General features: G+C 44.5%; 1 protein-coding gene across 1 annotated transcript in view; it reads left to right on the top strand.

The window, feature by feature from the left end:
• Positions 1-20774, top strand: part of plxnd1 (plexin D1) — a 61317-nt gene that overhangs the window by 2547 nt on the left and 37996 nt on the right. Inside the window, exons 2-8 of the mRNA XM_076100076.1 lie at positions 729-905; positions 5377-5508; positions 6042-6142; positions 10237-10366; positions 14386-14563; positions 14784-14892; positions 19631-19730. Of these exons, the coding sequence (XP_075956191.1) occupies positions 729-905; positions 5377-5508; positions 6042-6142; positions 10237-10366; positions 14386-14563; positions 14784-14892; positions 19631-19730 (927 nt within the window). The remainder of the gene's footprint in view (positions 1-728; positions 906-5376; positions 5509-6041; positions 6143-10236; positions 10367-14385; positions 14564-14783; positions 14893-19630; positions 19731-20774) is intronic.

Genomic DNA, 20774 nt, shown 5'->3' with positions numbered 1-20774 from the left:
TACCACAATCAACATGAATTACAAATAAGATAATATAAGAAACAGTAAAAAAGCACTGGGAGAGCTTGGAGTTCAGATATGAGATCAAAAGCAGTTCAGAAATACGACAAATGTGCAAACTCAGCGAGTACTACAGTAAAGAAACCACTCACAGAATAAAGCAAGTCTTTCTTAAGTTTCACATTTATGTTGCCACGGCCGCTGAAATGTGATCTTTTTTTGTTTGTAGTCGACAGTCTGAAGGCCAGCACTGAGGGAAAGCCAGACACAATTTATGATAAGAGACACAAGGCCGTGAGCATAAGGGCCCGTGGGAAACGACTCTACAAATATCCACTCTGCTTGATTCTTTTTCTTTCTTTTTTTCTTTGGCTTTGCCTTTTTGCACGCTCTGAAATATTCAGAGAATTCCCAATAGATCCTGGTGCTCATCGAAGCATGGCACTAATGTTTTATCATTGCCTGCTGAGGATTTGACAAAAGCAGAGTCTTATGAGTGTTGAAGACCCTTGTAAGCCCCTTTCAAGTATTCTGAGATGTCTAAAAAGTGATTTGGAGGAATGAGCGGCACCGTTGTGATAGCTACTATCAGCTCTTGTTTTCCACTTTGCTTTCATCATGCGGCGCTCTTTCTGTGCTCTGTTCTCTGCCGTTCTCTAATCTGTGTGTGTGCTTCCATATGCGAGCTAATGAGCATTGATCTCACTCTCATTTCTTCTGTGTTGTAGTTGCAGCCCGAGCAGCTGGACTGCGGTGCGGCCCACCTACAGCACCCTCTGGCCCTGCGGAGGTCCCTGAGGGCCCTTCCTCTGGTTGAATACATGGGTCTCAGTTCAGTGTCTGTGGACAATGTACACAACCACACTGTGGTTTTTCTGGGAACCAGTAATGGACGACTTCGTAAGGTGAGACACATGAGAATGACCAGCAGCACACAAACACACACACACACACACACACACACACACACACACACACACACACACACACACACACACACACACACACACTAACTTGGGTGGGGCTAAGTCATTGTTTTGCAAAGTCACAAGTAGGTCTTAAGTCTTTGCCCTCAAGTATCGAGTCAAGACAGACAAGTCCCAAGTCAAGACAGGCAAGTTCTGATTCAAGTCTTGAGTCAAAACAGGCAAGTTCTGATTCAAGTTCAAGTCTCGAGTCAACACATGCAAGTCCTGAGTCAAGTCCCAAGTTAAGACAAGCAAAGTTCCAAGTCAAGTTCCATGTCAAAACAGTCAAGATTCGAGTCAAATCCCAAATCAACACAGGCAAGTCCCGATTCAAGTCCCAAGTTAAGACGAGCAAAGTTCCAAGTCAAGTCCCAAGTCAAGATTCAAGTCAAGACAGGCAAGTTCTGATTCAAGTCTTGAGTCAAGACAGGCAAGTTCCAAGTCAAGCCTCAAGTCAAGACAGGCAACTTCCAAGTCAAGTCTCAAGTCAAGACAGGCAACTTCCAAGTCAAGTCCTAAGTCAAGACAGGAGAGTTCCAAGTCAAGTCTCAAGTCAAGACAGGCGAGTTCCAAGTCAAGTCCCAAGTCAAGACAGGCGAGTTCCAAGTCAAGAGAGGTGAGTTCCAAGTCAAGTCTCAAGTCAAGATGGGCAAGTTACGAGTCAAGTCTCAAGTCAAGACAGGCGAGTTCCAAGTCAAGTCCCAAGTCAAGACAGGCAACTTCCAAGTCAAGTCCCAAGTCAAGAGAGGCAACTTCCAAGTCAAGTCTCAAGTCAAGAGAGGCAACTTCCAAGTCAAGTCTCAAGTCAAGAGAGGCAACTTCCAAGTCAAGACAGGCGAGTTCCAAGTCAAGTCTCAAGTCAAGACGGGCAAGTTACGAGTCAAATCCCAAGTCAACACAGGCAAGTCCCGATTCAAGTCCCAAGTTAAGAGAAGCAAAGTTCTCAGCCAATTCCAAGTCAATACCCAAGTCAAGACTGACAAGTCCCACGTCCTAAACTTTAAATTTAGATTCTTAAAGAAGTCTCGCTTTTTTTGCAATTCTTTTTTTGTTGAACATGTTGAATAGTTTTTGTTTGTGAACAAAATCTTTGATATCATATTTCCCAGCTTTCGCTCACTAATGTAACATTAGTTTCTTAATGGTTCTCTATTGCAACTCGATACTGTGGGATTAGTTCAAATCAAGTCGATCTGGGGAGTGAAGTGTTGTCTTGCAGAGGATGAATAGCATCAACGTTAGTTGATTCAGGAAATGAAGGGAAATGTCTACAAGTATCGAGTCTACAAGTGCTTCTATAGTGGTTGAGCGAAGAATGAAACATTTCCAAACTAACACTACCTCAGGTCTAAACACAGCTGCAGCAGATGGTCACCACTAAAAGAAGTTCATATTTTTTTAATGTGAACTAGCCCTCAAGCTTGGAAACTGTAAAAGTTGTGCTGCTCTAATGTGGCTGCTGAGTCTTTCAATAAACCAAACATAGGTGTATGATGAGACACTCATGGAGGAATGTCTGCTTTCATCTCGTAGGTTCTCAGCCCCGTCACCACTGTGCCCCCCCACTCATCCGTGACCCATCACGGCCCATTAAGTAGTCCTAATCATGTGCTCTAACGGTCCTCAGACCTGCTTACTGTCTGAGAGATCATCAGAAAGCCGTTTAACAAGAGCGGCTGACGAAGTATGACTCCGTGTGTTGGTCTGCTTCCTCAACATCTGCAGAGGTTCCGGCTTGGGAAAAAACTTATCCCGTTCAATTAAGGGCATTCCTTAATTCTGTCTCAACAACATTCCTGGTCACCCCTGACCGAGCTGAGCTGAGAAGCAGCCTGCCTGCGAGCGCCACAAGCTGCTTCTCAGCTGTCTGGGAAAAAAACAAAACATAAACTTACTCCAAAAGCTACCTGCACCTATTGTTTTGCATTAGGCCGGTACCTTTTACATTAAAACCATTGAGCTGGAGGGGTGGTCTTAAAGAGCTCCTTGCTTCCTCCCCAGATGAAGGCGCTGTTTTAGCCCCCGCTTAGCATACAGTTAGTTTCTGTATGGTTTATATCAGATGCACAACATTGGTGTGAGCGACTGTGTGTCTGTTTGCTTGATTGCAGGCTTGACTGTGTTTTTAGGTGTTTGACTTTGTCTGTAGGCCAGTGTGAGTGGTTTAGTGATTTCATGTGTTTACTCAGAGATGAACGCATACCCTGTGATTATGTGTGTGTGTGTGTGTGTGTGTGTGTGTGTGTGTGTGTGTGTGTGTGTGTGTGTGTGTGAGTGTGGCAACCTCGTTATATAGGACGCATGGTATTTAGTGTGACCTTGGGCAACAACATACTCTGTGCTTTTTAGCTTTATGCGTATTTTATTGTTTGTGTGTGTGTGTGTGTGTGTGTGTGTGTGAGGGGGTGTGTGAGGGGGTGTGTGGCAGCGTCTGTCTGTGCCTCTGTGTGTGTGTCAGCCCTGAGGATAGAGCTGTTTCAGAGGTTAATGGTGCTGTTAGTGTGTGTAATGTGATTCTGACTGTGAGTTTGGCTCAGGCTAAACACAGGGGAACAGTGGTTGAGATTAAGTTAGGCCTCTTTTACTGTCTTTGAGAGGGCCCTCAGTGAAGTAATTTGTAATTACATGCATTTCTTAATGAAGTCTCTCCCTCCCCCATTACAGCTGACTTCTATTTTTCTGCCCCTCGCAGTGACCGCCTATTATCTCACTCATTTTTACTCCCGCAGTCGATCCACTCCCTCCACTTCTCAGTTCGTCGCTTCGTTGTCTCCTCTCGGGCTCCGTCTCAAATATAAAAGGGCCCTTTGATTCATTTTTGCAAACAAACAGACTTTATCTCTTTCTCCCTCTTGTCCCACCATGTCTTTATTCTCTCTCCTTTACACCCAGGTACACATTCACACACACAGACACACACACACACACACACACACACACACACACACACACACGCACACACGTACATTGTGAATGAGCGCACAGCAGCTGAGCACTCCTTAGTTGAATAGGGCCTTTCATCTCCAGGCAGATAGACAGAGAATGGAGTCAGAGCGACCTGCCAGGACAGCAGGTGTTTTGTTGGTTGACCTGGTGGCGCACTGGGCCACAGCTCTCCTCACTCCTCCTCCTCTTCCTCCTCCTCTCCGCTCCTATTCTGCTCCCTGTCCAGGTGTGTGGGCTGTTGTTTACCAGCTCCTCACTGTGTCACTCAGCGTATGTGTTTGCAGTCTCTCGGGTGTGGGGTGAAGACATAGCACAGCTGTTTTGCTATCTCCACGGCAGAAGTGTGTGTGTGTGTGTAGATGGGTAAGTGGTGTTATAAAAACAACAGTGATATTTGGAGGTTGAGATAATGCCCCTCATCACAGGTTAAGCCAATGGTTTGCTAAGCTTCTGTCTGCTCTGGTTTAACATTAACCAGCAGCGTCTCAGTGGGTGGTGATAGTTTTGTTTGTCTGTGTGTTTGTGTGTGTGTGTCTGTGTGTGTGTTTGTGTTTGTGTGTCTGTATGTGTGTGTGTGTGTGTGTGTGTGTCTTTCTGTGTTTGTGTGCTCAGCGGATGGAGAAGTGACGGAACCCGTGCTTGTCACCAGATGCTGGTCAGTTTGCCAGTTCCTCAGGATGTCTCCATTGAAGGGAGCTTTCACTGTCTGCGTGACAGGAAGTCTCACTCGGCACAGTTTGTTTTTGCTACATAGCTCTGTGTGTGTGTGTGTGTGTGTGTGTGTGTGCGCATATCTGTGTGCGTACGTGAGAACATGCCACCCGCTTTATTATCTGGAGCTGCAGGAAGGGCAGCGCGTAGATAAATCACTACTCGGCAAAACGAGATTAGGTGCACAGCTCGAACAAAGGACCTCCTAAAATACTGTATGTTTGAGGCTTGGAAAATATTTTGAAATAGAACATAGGAGCATTTGTGATGACGAAAAGTACAATTAACAGAATCTGCCAGCTATTGCATGTAAATACATGAATCTATAAGTGCTGACTTGTGTATCTCAGTCAGGTTCAGAGCTAAAGTTTTCATACAAAAGAATGTTTATCTTCCTAAAACACCTTATTGCTCGGTAGCAGTTGCCTCAGAGTCAGAAGAGTGATCACGATGTGGATTGCTGACATGAATCCGCTGCCAAAAGCAGGTGGAGGAAGTGAATCAAAATAAAAAAAACTGCCTCTTCCGAGAAAAAAACACCTGGCTCTGAATTTGAACTGAGTTGCTTGATCAACAGAAAAACTGCTGCGCTTATTTCGAGCAATTCTCAAATATTTGAGGAGTTCTCTTTGTGAAGCAAAATGTCGCTCAGTTAACTTTTCCCGGTTGAATTAACCTTGAGGAAAATATTTACTGCAACGTTCTGCATCTGTTCCAACCTGTGTCCTCTGCTCTGATGTCTCTTTCACAGCTGACCCTCTTGCCGAACATGACCGTGGCCAATCAGTGGATGCTGAAGCTGCCCGCCAGCGAGGCGGTCCACCACATCATGACCTTCGACCCCAACGACGGCAACTTCCTTTATCTCATGACGTCTCACCATGTAAGAATGTGGCTGCCGGCGACGGCTCCGCTCTCAGGACGTCTATTGATTCTCCCCACCTCTGTCGGCACGGAGAATAATAACAACGATCAGACCTCATTTCACATCCAGCGAATCCTCCTCGCCTCGATTTAGCTGAGCACTCGCATATTTTGCGGCGCAAGATGTGTTCAAACCTTCAATAGGTTTCGGTGTCGCATCTTCCAAACCAATACGTCAGGCTTTATGACAGGATGTGGCTGCACCTCGTACAGCGCAAATGCACCTGAACGTCAGTTAAGTAGTTCTCCCACAGCTCAAGGTGACCTAACCAGTCCACAACCCAAACATATTTCAGTTGCAAAACAGAGAAAAGCAGCAAATGCTCAAATGTAGGAAGCTAGAACCACATTTTCTTCTTGAGAAATGACGATTTGATTATCAGAATTGTTGTTTTCTGTCAATTGTTTCAGCACCGGTTCTTTGTTAAAGGCCTGCATGAATCTTTTGTCTAAAATACAGTGTGTTTAAAATGTTGTGTTTGTGCTGTGTAGATGCTGAGGGTGAAGGTGGCAGACTGCGACCAGTGGAGGAGCTGCGGCGACTGTTTGGGAGCAGGCGACGCCCACTGTGGCTGGTGTACTCTGGAGAATCGGTGAGAAACACACACACAGTTTGTTCTGTTTGTTCTCCATCCATCCAGTTAAAATGCCCCGCTACGGCTCTCAGCCTCTCTCCTCTGCTGCCAGTAAGACGTATAATTCAACCAAATTATCATACGCTCCGGTGTCACGCACATGCCACATCCTTTTAAAGTGTTTCAGAAATGGTGGAAATCTCTTCTGTCTATATTTAAGCAGTGATCACGCTGCAGCTGTTCATGTGAGCGGTCGACATAAGTTACTGCTCATTCTGAAGCAGTAAAAGATCAGCTTGATTGGCAGAATAAAACGATTTGAGCTTGTCGTTTTCATACTTTTTAGCGTTTGAATCGATTAAGAAAAAAAAACACTGACTCTGGTTTGCCGGTTTTCATCACCCCTCATTCTCAATTTCAAAATGTCGCTCGGCTGAATGAGCCCTGGCAGTGAGGGAGCGTGTTTTGGGGCTTGGAAAAGCACAATTGATTTGCTTTTCATTAGGCCTCAGTCCGAGGGAGGCACGTCATAGTTCTGAGCGGTCCCCGTGGCTCCGTGGTAGTTTAGGGAGGGATTGACAGGCTGGGAGCGCCCAGCGAGGAGTGACTTGGCTGAAGTGTGAGCGAGTGAGAGAGCGCACTGTGATTAATGTGGCTCTCTCAGGGCCGACTCTCTGGCTACAACGTGTGGCGTCCGGCTATGTTTGTTTGTTTGTGTTTGTGTGTGTGTGTTGTTGTTGTCTGCATGTGCGTGTGTCAATTGCTTGGTTGCTTGGTGATTAAAGCAGATCAGGCGAGATAGTGCATTTTGTGAGGAGTTGTGCTGCAGCTCTGGAGGCTCTGGCATCGCCAGGGGCCATTCAGAGCTGGAAGAGTGGAACGGATGAGAGTTGTGTGTGTGTGTGTGTGTGTGTGTGTGTGTGTGTGTGTGTGTGTGTGTGTGTGTGTGTGTGTGTGTGTGTGTGTGTGTGTGTGTGTGTGTGTGTGTGTGTGTGTGTGTGTTTGTGTGTGTGTGTGTGGTCGGACTGTCTCGCTGTCATCTCCTTGTCTCCTATCCTTATTTAACTATGTGTCGTCTCTTTATCCCAGTCTTTTTCTCGCTTCACTGCATTTTTATTTTTTTTACCCTTGTGATTCTCTCTCTCTTTGCCCTCAGCTCTCCCACCCCCCCCCCGCTCCTCCTCCTTTCCTCGCCTTCGTATTTTCCAGTAGCTTTGAGCTAGTGCCCTTGTCCTCCTCTCTATCCCTCTACAAAGGAGCGTTGATTGTGATGATGGTGGTGGGAGGGAGAGTGCACACTGGTTCTTTTGACAAGGAAATGTCAAAGTGTGTAAGCCTGTGTGTAAGTGTCAGTGCGAGTGTGCGTCGCTGTCTGGCTCTCAGAGGCCAGGGAGCTGATGTCATACGTGTGTGTGTGTGTGTGTGTGTGTGTGTGTGTGTGTGTTTGATGCACTGTTTGACCAGTCATGCCAGCCGCTGAGCTGGCGCTGTGGCCTCAGAGCCCGAGGGATCAGGGGGTTGAAGTGTGGGGGTGGATGGACTCCTCCATCACCTTGCTGTCTGATACAACTAGAGTAAAAGGGGGGTTGAAAACAGGACCACTGGGGGTCTATCTCGCAATCTGTGAAGTTACAACTGTCTCCGTGGGTGCCGGTTTTCATTTTATTCATGGCTCTGACGTCCCTCAGCACGTCTGCATGTAGAGCTTGTCTGTTCGCTCGTTGGAGTCGGCATTGTTGTCTGAAGAACAGAGCGAGATAGTCCCTCCACCAGAGATAACGCTCAGTCCTTGATCACTCTCCAACGCCGGAGCCGGTTTAATCTGCCACATGTCACAAGAAAGCACTTAAATATCTTTATTTGAATCAAATTATGCGTCATGTGCAGTCTTTGCTATTCACAAATTATCACGCTTATCTCACACTGAATTTGTGAGTGTGTGCGCGCACGTGTGTGTGTGTGTGTGCTGTTAGGAGCTTGTATGTTCTGCGGCTGTGTTAACAGTCTCACTGGTTTCCCACCTTATCTGTCGAACAGACACTTAGAAGGTGGTGAGTTTTCTCGGGTCATATTCTAGCTGCATATGTTGACTCTGTTTATTTTAAGGAGCTGTTTGAAAAGTCAGCATGCTGTTGTGAGGCAGTTGAGTAGTGTGTGTGTGTGTGTGTGTGTGTGTGTGTGTATGTGTTAAGTTGTTGCCTTTAAGGGAGGAGAGAAGTGCTTTGAATGTACTTCTCCTCACTGCTGCACTTGATCAAAGACTTTTGTAAATAAGCGGGCAAGTCATGAATGCATTTAAGGGAGAAGAAAATAGATACAATAGAGAAAGACGAAGACATCGTGATGTGATTTTGCCAGCCAGTCGTTTCAAATCACGCAGCGTTTGTTGATGTTCATCTGAGACTGCATGTCTTTTTCTTTTTTGAGATCATAAGATGACGTTTCCTGGACGCCTGCTTCCGTTTATACCAAGTGGCATCTATGATGTATTCAGTACTTAAAGATAAAATCTGGAGTTTACTTGATAATCTAAATATATTCTTCCAGATGGAAAACAAGCAGGCCACTTTGGCCTCGTTGTAACCCAAGAGGAAGTTGTGTTTTACGCCGTGATTTCAAAATGAAATGTAAATAAATCTCAAAACGAGTGACCTAATTCATGTCACAAATGGTTGTAATCTCAAAGATAGGACTGGAACCTGGATCCTTTTGAGTGCAGATCGAAGTGTGTCTGTAGCATTGAGTACCAAAAAAATACTGAAAGTTAACATCAAATATTTTATGGGGGCAAAGCGCTTGTTTGAGAAGTTTGATATTTTTACCTGGATGAAACGTCAGAAGAACACGAACAATAATTCATCCTCTGGGGACCATGAATGTCTGTACAAAATGTAGAGAGGTAAAAAAAAAAAAAAAAAGCATCACTTCGGTACTCTCGCTGACAGCAGCAATACCCCAGTCGTACTCAAAGAACAACTTTCTAAATGAAAACTAGATCAATAGCTAAACAAGTTTCAAGTGTATTCGACTGCTGAGAGTGTGTCCAGAGTTTGATTGTGTCTTGGGGGTTTTTGTGCGGCTAGCAGAGGCACTCGGCTCTATTTTTAGTTCAGCGGCGGACCTCATGGCCCCTCTCAGTCCCTCAGTGCCGATGGGACGGAGAATCTGGACACTGGCTTTCCGGACGCAAATACTCACACTTGGAGGCACGCGGGGCACACAGACACACGCTTTATTTTAAAACAACTATAGAAGTGTGAGAGGGAAGTGGGATGTGCCAAACTCACTATGTGGCTTGTGAGGACGCTGCTAAATGGGGCCTGTTTGGTTTCTCTGTACTTTGAGGTCACTTTGTCCTTCCAGTCTGCTCTGCGGATGAACTGAGCTCTGTGCCAACGGCCGGTGAAGTTCATTAGTGAAGCAGAGAGTACGAGGCCACCTTGCTTGTTGAATGCCCTCTCACAATTCTTCTGTCCTCGACATTCATTATACTCACAGATTGGCGCAAACACACTGTATTCTCTGTGCACGTCCACACAGAAACACACTGTTAGTCCACGCGCATTAAGAATCGGCAGTGCTTTCTTTTTATTCAGCTATTGGCGACTGGCCCCTGATCCTGCAGGACGGGTTGCCATAGAAATGTGCGTGACCTAGAGTCAAGTAGTCTCTCGTGTTGAGCCGAACCAACTGACAGCCGAGGTCTGAATGTGACATTAGGAGACCGGAGCACCTCATAAATCTGTGGGAAGCGGACCGTGAAACCCAGCGGTGAGAATTCGTCAAGTCCTGGGATGAAATAAAAATGCAGAAGTTTCTTTTTCTCCTCACAAAGGATTAAACGTTGACCCTGAAGCTCAGTCTGGTAGTCCAATGACTGATTGGGTCTCGATTACCAGCTGTGGTATTAACAAACAATTACTTTATATATATATATATAACTTTTGCAGCTCAGTTTTCTGTGCAGACCAGCATGGAAAATTGAGTTTCTGGATTTAAGTTTCCATGACGTATTCAGTACAATCTCCAAATATCCCTTTTCTCTTTGTGCTCTAATCAAATCTGCACGTGGATATGACATGATGAATGTGATCGTCTGTCACTTTGTCCAGATGCACCATCCAGAAGGAGTGTGCTCAGGGGCTGCTGGCCCGCTCCTGGATCAGCATGGGTGAGGGCCCCCAGCAGTGTCCCTCCATGACCCTGACACCCCCGGAGATCAGCATCGCTGCAGACATCAAGGTAAAATCTCCCGCTGCTGTTATTGTTGTCCGTCACACCTATTTCACTCTTGCTCCTCCCACCCATCAAGGTATGCTTGTAATGGGGGCAGCGTATTTAAAGCGGATGAACCCCGACGTCTCGTGACCACCTTTATAACCTGACACCTCTCACCATTATTATTATTATACACGCTATTATTACGACTCAGCTGATGAAGTCATGCCAACACTGTTTTACTGGAGCAGCTCCCTTCACCCCAACCTCCTCCTCACAGTGTGTGCACGTTTTTGGTAAAGTTGACTTTACTGAGAATGTTAAAGTGGCTATAAATAGCATTTTCTTTATATACAGTGCTGCGGGGATGATGTATTTTTGTAGGCAAACCCCGGGAGGGATGGCGTTTTGTAGTCTCGATTAGCCACTTGCTAGCGACCACCATTTTTTAAATTCACATATAAGCTTCAAAACTCACAAGAAGGGTATTATTTACTGATGTATTTTATATTGTTAAATGTGACATACAAAGTCAGAATATAACGTGATGCACGTTGAACATCTAACGCTGCCGATGAAACGCGTCACTGTGGCTGTTTACAGTTTGGAGCGTTACCAATGCGATCAGTTCTGCAGGCGTGTTTCCTGCAGCGTACAACTGATCTGAACACGCACTTCTATCAGTTGTTCTTTCACAGTTATTTAAACTGTCGCAAGACAATGAGAACTTAGTTTACGTGAATCACTTTGCTCGTAAAACAGCAAACCAGGTGTGTGTGTGTGTGTAAAACCGGAGCGTACCGGTGGCACAGCAGGAGAGAGCATGCCATACACAGCTGCTTCCTTCTCTTTAACCAGTGATTAACGTTGTGTTTTGATACGTGCCGTTGCTCCGTGTGGCTCAGCAGGAAAGTTATCTCCGAGCCTCCAGCTGTTGCTCCAAAACACGCACCAATAGGGCTGCAACTGACGAGCATTGTCAATGTCGATTAATCTGTCGATTATAAGTTGTTTGATTTATAAAAATGTCAGAAAATGTTGAGAAATGTCAATCAGTGTTTCCAAAATTCCAAGAGGACGTCCTCAAACAGAGAAGTAAAGAAACCAGAAAATATATCATTTTGAAGAAGCTGGAAACAGGATTTTGACTTGGCTTGAATTACTCAAGTCGATTAATTGATTATTAAAACATATGCGGATATGTTTAATAGTAACTAATCGCAGCTCTACACACCAGGTTAAAGGTTTTCAGATTTGCCAAATTGTTTTAATTATGACAGATATTCAGTCCTCTAATCTGGTGCAACACCATCAGATCTAATTCAAAGGAAGTTTTACTATTTTGATTAAAGGGGCTGAAGCAAAAACGTTGCGTTTCTCAAGCCCCTCGTGGCGCAGACTAACGCACAGGAAACGTCCACATGTGCAGGAGGCCCAGAATGCTTGTTGAGTTTTCCCGTATCTGATGATGCTATGTGGAAAAATTACCTCAGTACTGTTATGCAAATTCATTGTGAATTTATTTTGTCCAAAACATTTGCAGCCAAGAAATAAAATGTCTGCTCTATTGAACATATATATATATATATTAAATCAACAGCAGCACTCTCAGGGAGCAGACTGGACTATAACTCTCACAGTTCAGGAAATCAATAACAAACCTATTCTACCTTTTCTAACACGCAATCAAATTTAACAGACTTAGAAAAAAGAGAATATCTGATTATTATCACACGTTAATATCCACTCGTGAGATAACTGTGTCTGGTTATTCATTCCAGCCGTCATGTAATTAGCTTGTGACATTCAGGAATCTCAACCTAGTAGAAGCTGTAATATAATCTGATGTGATTATTTTCATTGTTTTGAGTTTGGAGTGGCGCAGCCAAAATTGCGAGGTGCCTGTCCCCGTTTCTCTCAGTCAGCTTCAGTGGCAGTTGTAACGATTGTTAATGTCACCACCTCGGCTGGACGTGAGAGAGCTTACCGCTCAATAGAGCGAGAGTCAAAGCTTCATCCATCTCTTCTGCTCGTCAGCAAAACTCTAATCCACCAATGGTATTAACCTGTGTATTTATATATAACTGTGTACTCTTTGGCTCCGGCCACGCATCTTGGCATCGTGTTACTTTATTATTACTTCATTACTATGAGACATCTGATCTCATACACTATCAGGCTATAACATCGTCTGAGTTTGATGCCATTTATTTTTAGGCTTCTTGTTGTAATTCAGGCTGGGGTGAGAATATTGCGGCGTTCAAACCCCTTCAGCAGCCAAACTTTATTCAGCGGCTCTTCATTATGCCTCCGTGTGGGTGACAGCTGTGACCAGAGCCATTATGTCTTCGTGTTGTCCGTCCGTCTGGTCCATTCTCGTGAATGTGACTTCTCAGGAACGCCTGGAAGGCATTTCTTCAGATTTGGCTCAAACGTCCATCGTGACTCTCTTTTTAGCCATAACTCGTATGCTTATTATGACAATTGTACACAAATGTCTAATTAAAAAGAAAGAAAATGATAATCAAAAGATTAATAAGTGATGGCATTTAAGTAAACTGCAACGTGACTGGTTGCTAGAATTAGTATTGCATTTATTACAATCGTAGGATACATTGATCGGCCTGATGCTGCGATATTTACATCTGTTGCTGCATCCCGAATCCATTCCACGCAGTAAATCTAACTGTGTCTGAAAAAGTGACGGAAATGTGCTCTACTAGATCTGCTTGAGTTTTGAGGATGCTGTTGAGGAAGTTACTCGCACCTGGAAAACATGTCAGCAAATTGATGACAGTGGCAAGACAGCCCCAAAGAGTGTCTGTGAAATAAAACGTAATCTTAGGAATCTTTTGTTATATTTAATTTGAAGTTGCATTCCAATGTGGTAGTTTGATTACCATCCTTTTTTTTTAAATATGAAAGTATAGTAATTATTATTCATACTGCAAACATACTATAGTGTGATTAAACCCTACAGTATATTGTTTCACCCCATTTTCATCAACCAATAAACACATTGTGGAACAAAACGAGTAATATTATCAAGAACATAAACTGCATGATTTTACATGTTGTGCCAAATGAAGAAATACAAGTTAAACCTTCAGACAAACACAGAAGCCCCGAGATCCATGATACTCTCTTCACCCTTCACCTGTATCTTGTGTTGAATGGATTTGATTTTAATCAAACCTTGCAAATATTTTGGCAGAACGAGTCCCTGCATCACACCTTCATGTAAACTGTTCACAGAAGCATAACAACACTATGATAATTAGCTCACCGAATTTTGACACTCGGAATATAGTTGACCTTTAATTACAGCTCATAATTAGACGAGGCTGAGAGACGACAGGTCATTAATTGGTTCATTAAGTGTGGGTGTTTGCTTGTTATGTAGGTCAGTTTGGCTTTGGGCTGTAATAGATCTACCAGCTGCCCGATCCGCAGGCATCCTTCAGAGCCTCAGGAAGCGCGGCTCAAGGTTGTCTCCCCAAACAGGAAGCAGCAGGCAGGAAGTCGGGGCCTTCGGCAGGAAATGATCCCTTCCGCCGAACAATAGGGCCGATTTTTTAGACATGTTTAGCGCATGTTGCCGGCCTCTCCGGCTCGTATCTGCTGAGCCGCGGAACGTGTCATCTTTCTCTTCCTCTCTGCGTCACAATCTCTGTCCCTCCTTCTCCTCCCTCCATTTTTCTCACATTGAAATCATTTAGCTGAAAATCAATCATGTCAGTGAGGTGTTATCTTTCTCATTATACGTCTGTCATACTTCATCACATGTAGCCACATTTAGATGTGAATGTAGCACCGCGCCATCTGTTTCTTCATTGCACATTAGTTTCTCCATCTCTCTGCCTGTGCTCCTTGTAGCAACTTGAAGTAATGCCAGCGCCATTTGCCCTCCACCCAAGACTAACTGAACATACCCTGGATTTCAATTCATGTGCGTGGGAATGTGGACTTCAGTCAGTAATTGATTTCTGTTAAGATGAGCAGTAATTCATATTCATGCTCTCGTGTTTCTGTTTTCGTCATAGGATGTGGGCATCCTGATAAATGGCAGTGTTCCCGATCTGGTCGGCTCCCAGGTGGAGTGTGAATATAGTCCGGGTGTTTCTACAGCTGCCACGGTGCACCTGGATTCCGGTCCCGCTCAGATCCAGACCTGTCCCCTGCTCCCTCGAGAAAACTACCAACCAATCCTCCCCGGCACAGGTGAGACTGAGAACATCTGTGTGCCGATGCTGCCGTCCTTGTCTCTGCTCACAATACAAGTACAGTTATGTGGCTCGTCTTTGTGTGCTGTACTAGAATAAATGTAATTTCCCCCTTTTGTCTTTCAAAGTCGATGCCTCGCTGTTTGTGTTATGACAGTGATACCATCTCGAAATGCTCAACGCGTGCCGTGTTGTTTACATGCCTGTTGTTTCTGCAGATCATCTGACCGTTTCTGTGGCGATAAAGGTGAATGGCACATCTGTGGTATCTGGGAGCTTCATCATCTACGACTGCGAGAGGACCGGAGCGATACACCCCAAGACGTCGTGAGTCGCACATTCATTGTCACATTTTTTTTATTTATTCAGGGTGTGTGAGTAAAAGCATTGCTGTGATGCCTCACGTCCAAGCGACAAAACCTCCGTCGCTGAGAAACGAAGCCAACATGGAAGTGCCAAAATCTGCAGCTCCTCAAATGGCCACTTGAGGCGGGCTAGAACCGAACGTAGCAGACCTTCAGACGCCTGCTGCTGTAAAATTAGAGGTTTTCTGAAGTGACTCTGGTGCGAGGAAACAGAACCACTTTCGGACCGCCGCAATCAACAGAAAATGTTGTTGTTATGGCTTTAACTACAGGATGTGAAATTCCACCGCTGCTTAGACCTTCATCCACTGGCATCTTGATTTGCAGGCGATCCATGAAAACAAACCTCTCTAAATGAAACCTAAATACCAGTAAACTACGATTATAGCCAAGCTATGGCTTCACTCAGATGTCAGCTCGAGTCTCGGCATTGTAGATCGAGCACAGCGAAGGCTCGACCCTAACCTCCGCCTCTCCTGTTTTTTCCTCTGCTTTCAATTTAGGGCGCCTCAGTGGGTAAATATTGCCGACACGTCCTCTTGCGGCGCTCATTGTGTATTTGGCTTACTCAAGGTTTCTCAGCGCAGGATCAAATGTGGGATTAATATGCTGTAAACGTTAAGCCAAAGGAAATTGGATACGTATGTCTGGCTGGTCCGTGTTGATGTTTGTTTTTGTGAAGGACTGTGACTTGTATGGTCTGGTCACAAAAGAGGGTTTTCTCATATCTTTAGGCAATCCAGCTGGCTTCCTCTTGCATGTTGGACCATGTCAGAGGATCCACTTTATCTGATGGGCAGATCTCAGGCTCAGAGGGGCATTAGTGTGTGTGTGTATGTGTGTGTGTATGTGTGTGTGTGTGAGTGTTCGACTGATTCCCTGCGATTGAATTCGTTTGGGTGTGTCCCTTTTGTTCACTTTATGAAAACAGTCTGGAGGTGTGAACACAGCAGTTTGAAGGTACACGCGTGCAAGACTGCACCCAATATGTGCTCGGCGAGGTTCAGGAGTGTGAAATTAGACGGCGGTTTGTTGAAGGTGATAATGAGCAAAGTGCCATTCTCACAGGATGAGCATTGGGCTGCAAACTGCGGAGCTGCTATACTCTGTCTGATTTTAATCACTTCAAGCTGCTTTTTTTTAATAATCCCTAAAGAGAGTGTTATGAGCCACTTCTCCGCGATTAAACCACAATGTAGAGTCTCTCCTGTTTTGTGCCATCATAGTGTCTTTATGTTAAAGCTGAAAACGTTTTTGGGTTCAATAATCTGCACGTGCGAGAGTCCGTGCAAACCATCAATATCCCATAGGGAGTACAAGGACGTTACTGCAAACTGACATCCTGTGCTGCTTTAATTACTTTGTGATTCAGAAACACATTTTCAGCACAAAACAACGAGGTGAGACGATGTCATCGCCGTTATTATTGATTAATCTATCAGTAATTTTCTTGAATGATGATAATTAATAATAATTAGCCGCTTGGTCTATCAAATGTCAGAGAAGGGTGAAAACTAAACTAGTCAGTCCAAGGTGACGTCTTTCCAATTGCTTGTTTTGTCTCAACAAACATTTGCTAACACATAAGATAAAGACAAGAAGCAAAACCTCACTATTGAGCAGCTGGAGCTTTATGAATTGATTATCAATGTAGTCGATTAATTGACTAATCGTTGCAGGTCTCCCAAGTTTCATGAATTATTGACAAATCAACAATTAAATGGAAAATAGCTACAGAACTTTTAAAGGGGCCAATTTTACACGAGAAGGTAATTTCACTTCTCAGGAGCACAGTTGTATAATGTCTTCTTGGAGTTTCGTGGGCAGGGTCACTGGATATTTACTGTCAGAAGATGACCCTGATGATGTCACAGTGATGTCATTGAGAGCTTCAAAATTGTAACAAAAAGACGTGTGTTGAAAGATGTAAGACTTTACCAGTCAGGGTGTCTAAAGACGATATTATTAAGTTGAGAATGTTACAAATTCCAGTTTTAAGGCGTCTTAATTCATGATACGACAATTTCTGTGTTAAATCAGTTTACCTGTTTTTCTCTGTGACTGTTTCGTGTGTCTGTGTGTGTGTGTGTGTGTGTGTGGGGGGGGGGGGGGGGAGAGAGTGTGTAGTCAGTTCTCCCATGACCCATTCAAAGTGGTCACTAGGCAGAGTGTTAATGACAACCAGACGATAGCATTCCAGTCTCACCAAGCAGCCCAGTAGGACAACCACCTAACCTGCCCTCTCACACTGCTTCTCTCACTCTCTTTATGTGTGTCTCTCTCTCTCTCTCACAAACACACACACACACACACACACACACATTTTTTCTCTGTTATATTTGCTTTTCATGTCCCAAGTTTTTGGCCCTCCTTCTTTCTTTCTCCCCTCGTCTGTCTCTGTCCGTTTGCTGTCCTGTCTCCGTCTCTCCCTGAAAACTGGTCTTTTCTTCTGGACGTTTTTTCCTTTTTGACAGAGACGTGATTGAGGATGTATGTTTAACCGCTGTGTCCACTGAGAGGCCCTGAGAGTGTGAGCCCGACTGTGTATTTAGTGTGTGTGTGTGTGTGTGTGTGTGTGTGTGTGTGTGTGTGTGTGTGTATGGTCATTATGCGTCGGGGTGGGCAGCGTTACTGGGTATTTACTGTCAGTGTTGGGTCAAGCAGAGATAGAGAGAGAGAGAGAGAGTGAACAGTGTGTGTGTGTGTGTGTGTGTGTGTGTGAAGGTGTGTGTGTGTGGTAGTGTATAAGTGTTTTAATAGGACAGAAAGGGAGTCAGGGAAAACAGAAAAGCTGCAGCCGATAAGAGCCTAGAGGGGGCCGTCTGCTTCTAATCAGAACACACACATGTTTCGATTACGTCTCCACATCCCTTTACACCTATCCCAGTCTACCCCCCCTACCCCCCCACTCCCCCATCCCAGTCTAGAGACCTCCCCAGAGTGCTGCTATCACTGGAGGCGCTATCATTCCTAGTGTGGGACATCTGTCTCCTCCCGGAGGCAATGCAGTGACACACACTCGCATACTGTACAGCGGAGGTGTTCCAGTTTAGTTAGTTTATCACTCAGATGTTTGTGGTCCACGTACAAAAAAACAACCTAAAGCCCCAAAACTCTAGTTTATACTCGCCTGCCCGAGGTGTGTGTGTCAGAAAATGACGTAATCGCGGCCTGTGAGTCGTGCACGAAGGCTGCATGAGGAGTCGCTGGCCTTTGGTTGCGCGTTTGCAATTTCTTGTAACCAGGCGAGTCTTCACTGCAGAGCTCCTCAGACGTCTGTCTAAAGTAGTTCACTGATAAGAGCACTATCGACATGTCGGAGGATTTTATCGTTTTAGAAACCGAAGGTCTAAAAAAAAAATCAACATTTGAGCAAATATTTAACCAGCCAACTCAAACTGTTTACGGGAAAGTCGACCTTCTGTTTCATTTTAATGCTTTTGATACTTGACTTGTCCCTTTACAGGGCTTGTACAAAGGCAATAAAGTAGTCCATGAATATGAGATATGAGTTTGCAGGTAATTACAATTCCTCCCCGGCATTGTTGATGTTGGTTGGCGTTTTGCTAGTTACACTCGTTGTTGTTTTTTTATTGTTCACTCTACATTTTGTTTGTCATTTGTCATTTGGGAGAATTTTTGCAACGAACAGTGAGTTCAGCACAAATGCCTTTATGGAGAGGCAAAGGCGGAACGCATTGGCTGAAATGCAATCTGGGAACCCACTGGCTATCGTCTGGTGATGATTTAGCTTTTTATTGGTTCAAAATCAGTTTGTGAACTGGATACATGTGAAACAATCTGGCCGTACTCGTCGTCCCTCAACTCCATCTCGCTGATCGGACTGTAAACAATGAGCAGCGCACAGAAAAGGAAGTCTTGGCCCTGATATCCGCCGGCTACACAGGAACCCCAGAAATATAACCCTTTGCCCTTTAGAGATTGACATTGAGGTGGAGGCAGCTCAGGAAACACAAAGTAAGGCTGTAGCAGCGAACCCCCGCCCTCCGAGCCCAAAGAAATAGTCTTGAATGGTGCAAGGGTGCGTGGCCTATTATTGCATGTAAGTTCAACTTTTTATTTGTAAGAAGAATAATGTGTTTTTTCTTCTTTTACATGTTGATTTAGTCTTTTCATGGGATTTGTTGAAATGATAGAATAAAATCTAGAATATTTTATAATTTAACCTGAAGAGGAACATCTGCAGCTTTAATGCTCGCCACAAGTCACTGCAAATAACAGCTTCTAAAGGGGGCATGAATTTAACCTTTTTATTGTTGAACAAATCGAGTCTACAAGCTGCTGATGGACCTACCCGCTAATATGTCCTCACTTAGCTGGTGTAAATCTCAAAACGGTCCTCACAGTGATAGAATTACAGGAGGCAGCACTCACACACATTGAGTGTTTATAGAGAAGTGCTTTTCTTTTTTCATCTCAGCAGCTTTGGTCCAGTTCGCCCTCCTGACTCGCTGTGTTGCAACTGTGGAATGAATGTGTCTGCTGCTGTGACTAATCATTACTTCCTTTTATTAGCGCTAAACTCCGATGCCTCAAACAGTTCAGCCTCTCAAAATGGGGCCACATATTCAACTTTTGAAAAGCCTGTATTTACAGCATGGGAACAGGTCAGAGGGAGATACGGGGGACTGATCCTTGTTTCTCAACTCTTTCCATGTATGTGTGTCCATCTATGACAGATGTGTGAGCTGCCTGAGCACCAGGTGGAAGTGCTACTGGGACCCCGACAACCACCTCTGTGTCTCCAGTAAAGACGAGTCAAAGCCCAACGTGCTGGAGGTGAGCGATCCTCCTTTTTCTCTCTTTAATCCACAAACCACACAGACGCCTGCAGGGGTCTCATAATATTAACATCCCACTAGTCCAACATAATCCAGACTAAGCATTCCAACAACTCCTTGTGTGCTGTAATGATCTGTGTCCAGACGGGTTGAGCAACAGCAGCCATGTGGTAATTCAGTTTGAGGTTACAAGTGTCCCAACCACAGTATGTTGAAATCCGCTATAAAACCTCAAGAGGTTTTGGTTTAACAGACTCCTTACAGGAGTGAAGTGCCATTTTAAAGCTCCTGTAAAGTTTGGTTTGATATCCCAGCATGTGGAAGAATAGATTCATTGTGTCTCTATTTTTGTAGGGAATTATTACTAAATGCCTTGTAGAGATAAATCTATACTTACATTTCCAGCTTCGGTTTTACACATTGTATTCCCTCATGTTAAGTAGGTGACTGTACAAAGGGGTTATGTAGATGTATGTTTGGCAACGCGAAGCCCCACGAGGGTGCAAACTACTCTGACATGCAAGCAAATCAAATTGTTTTGGCACGAGCGCACGAAGAAAAGGCCATGAAACTGGGAAAATTATCCGAAACTACAGTAGCCTCACTGAAACCAATTAAAGCTCCCCGGTGTGTTCCTGACAACTTTTAAGATTAAGTCAGCCATCATGTTATTTCCGTCCCCTTTGGTTTTTTTTTTTATTGCCGAGCCAGATCTGCAGGGCCTCTGCGTGAGGAGGCGTCCTCCCAGCACACTGGTCCCAGTTAGAGGGGTGAGGATGTGACTCACAGTGCTCTGGTCAGCTGCTGGTCAAGTGGTCTTGCTTCTAGTGTTTTATTGCAGTGACTGTTTAATGTTCCGCTTTATATCAGAAGACCCCCTTGACGAAGAGAAAGAGCTCCATTTGTTTAAACAAGTGAAGCAGGAAAGTAATCGCTGGATTTTTCTAAGCAAATGCAATAAATCCAGTTTCAGATTTACAAAAACAAACAAGCACAAGAGGCCTACGGCTTTCGGTTCGTAAAATTTTAGTTTTTTTTTTAA

This window comes from Anarhichas minor, unplaced genomic scaffold (assembly GCF_050575085.1).
Source record: "Anarhichas minor isolate MPS153535 unplaced genomic scaffold, ASM5057508v1 ptg000003l, whole genome shotgun sequence".
NCBI lineage: Eukaryota > Metazoa > Chordata > Actinopteri > Perciformes > Anarhichadidae > Anarhichas > Anarhichas minor.
This window is presented reverse-complemented; position numbering and strand designations above follow the sequence as displayed.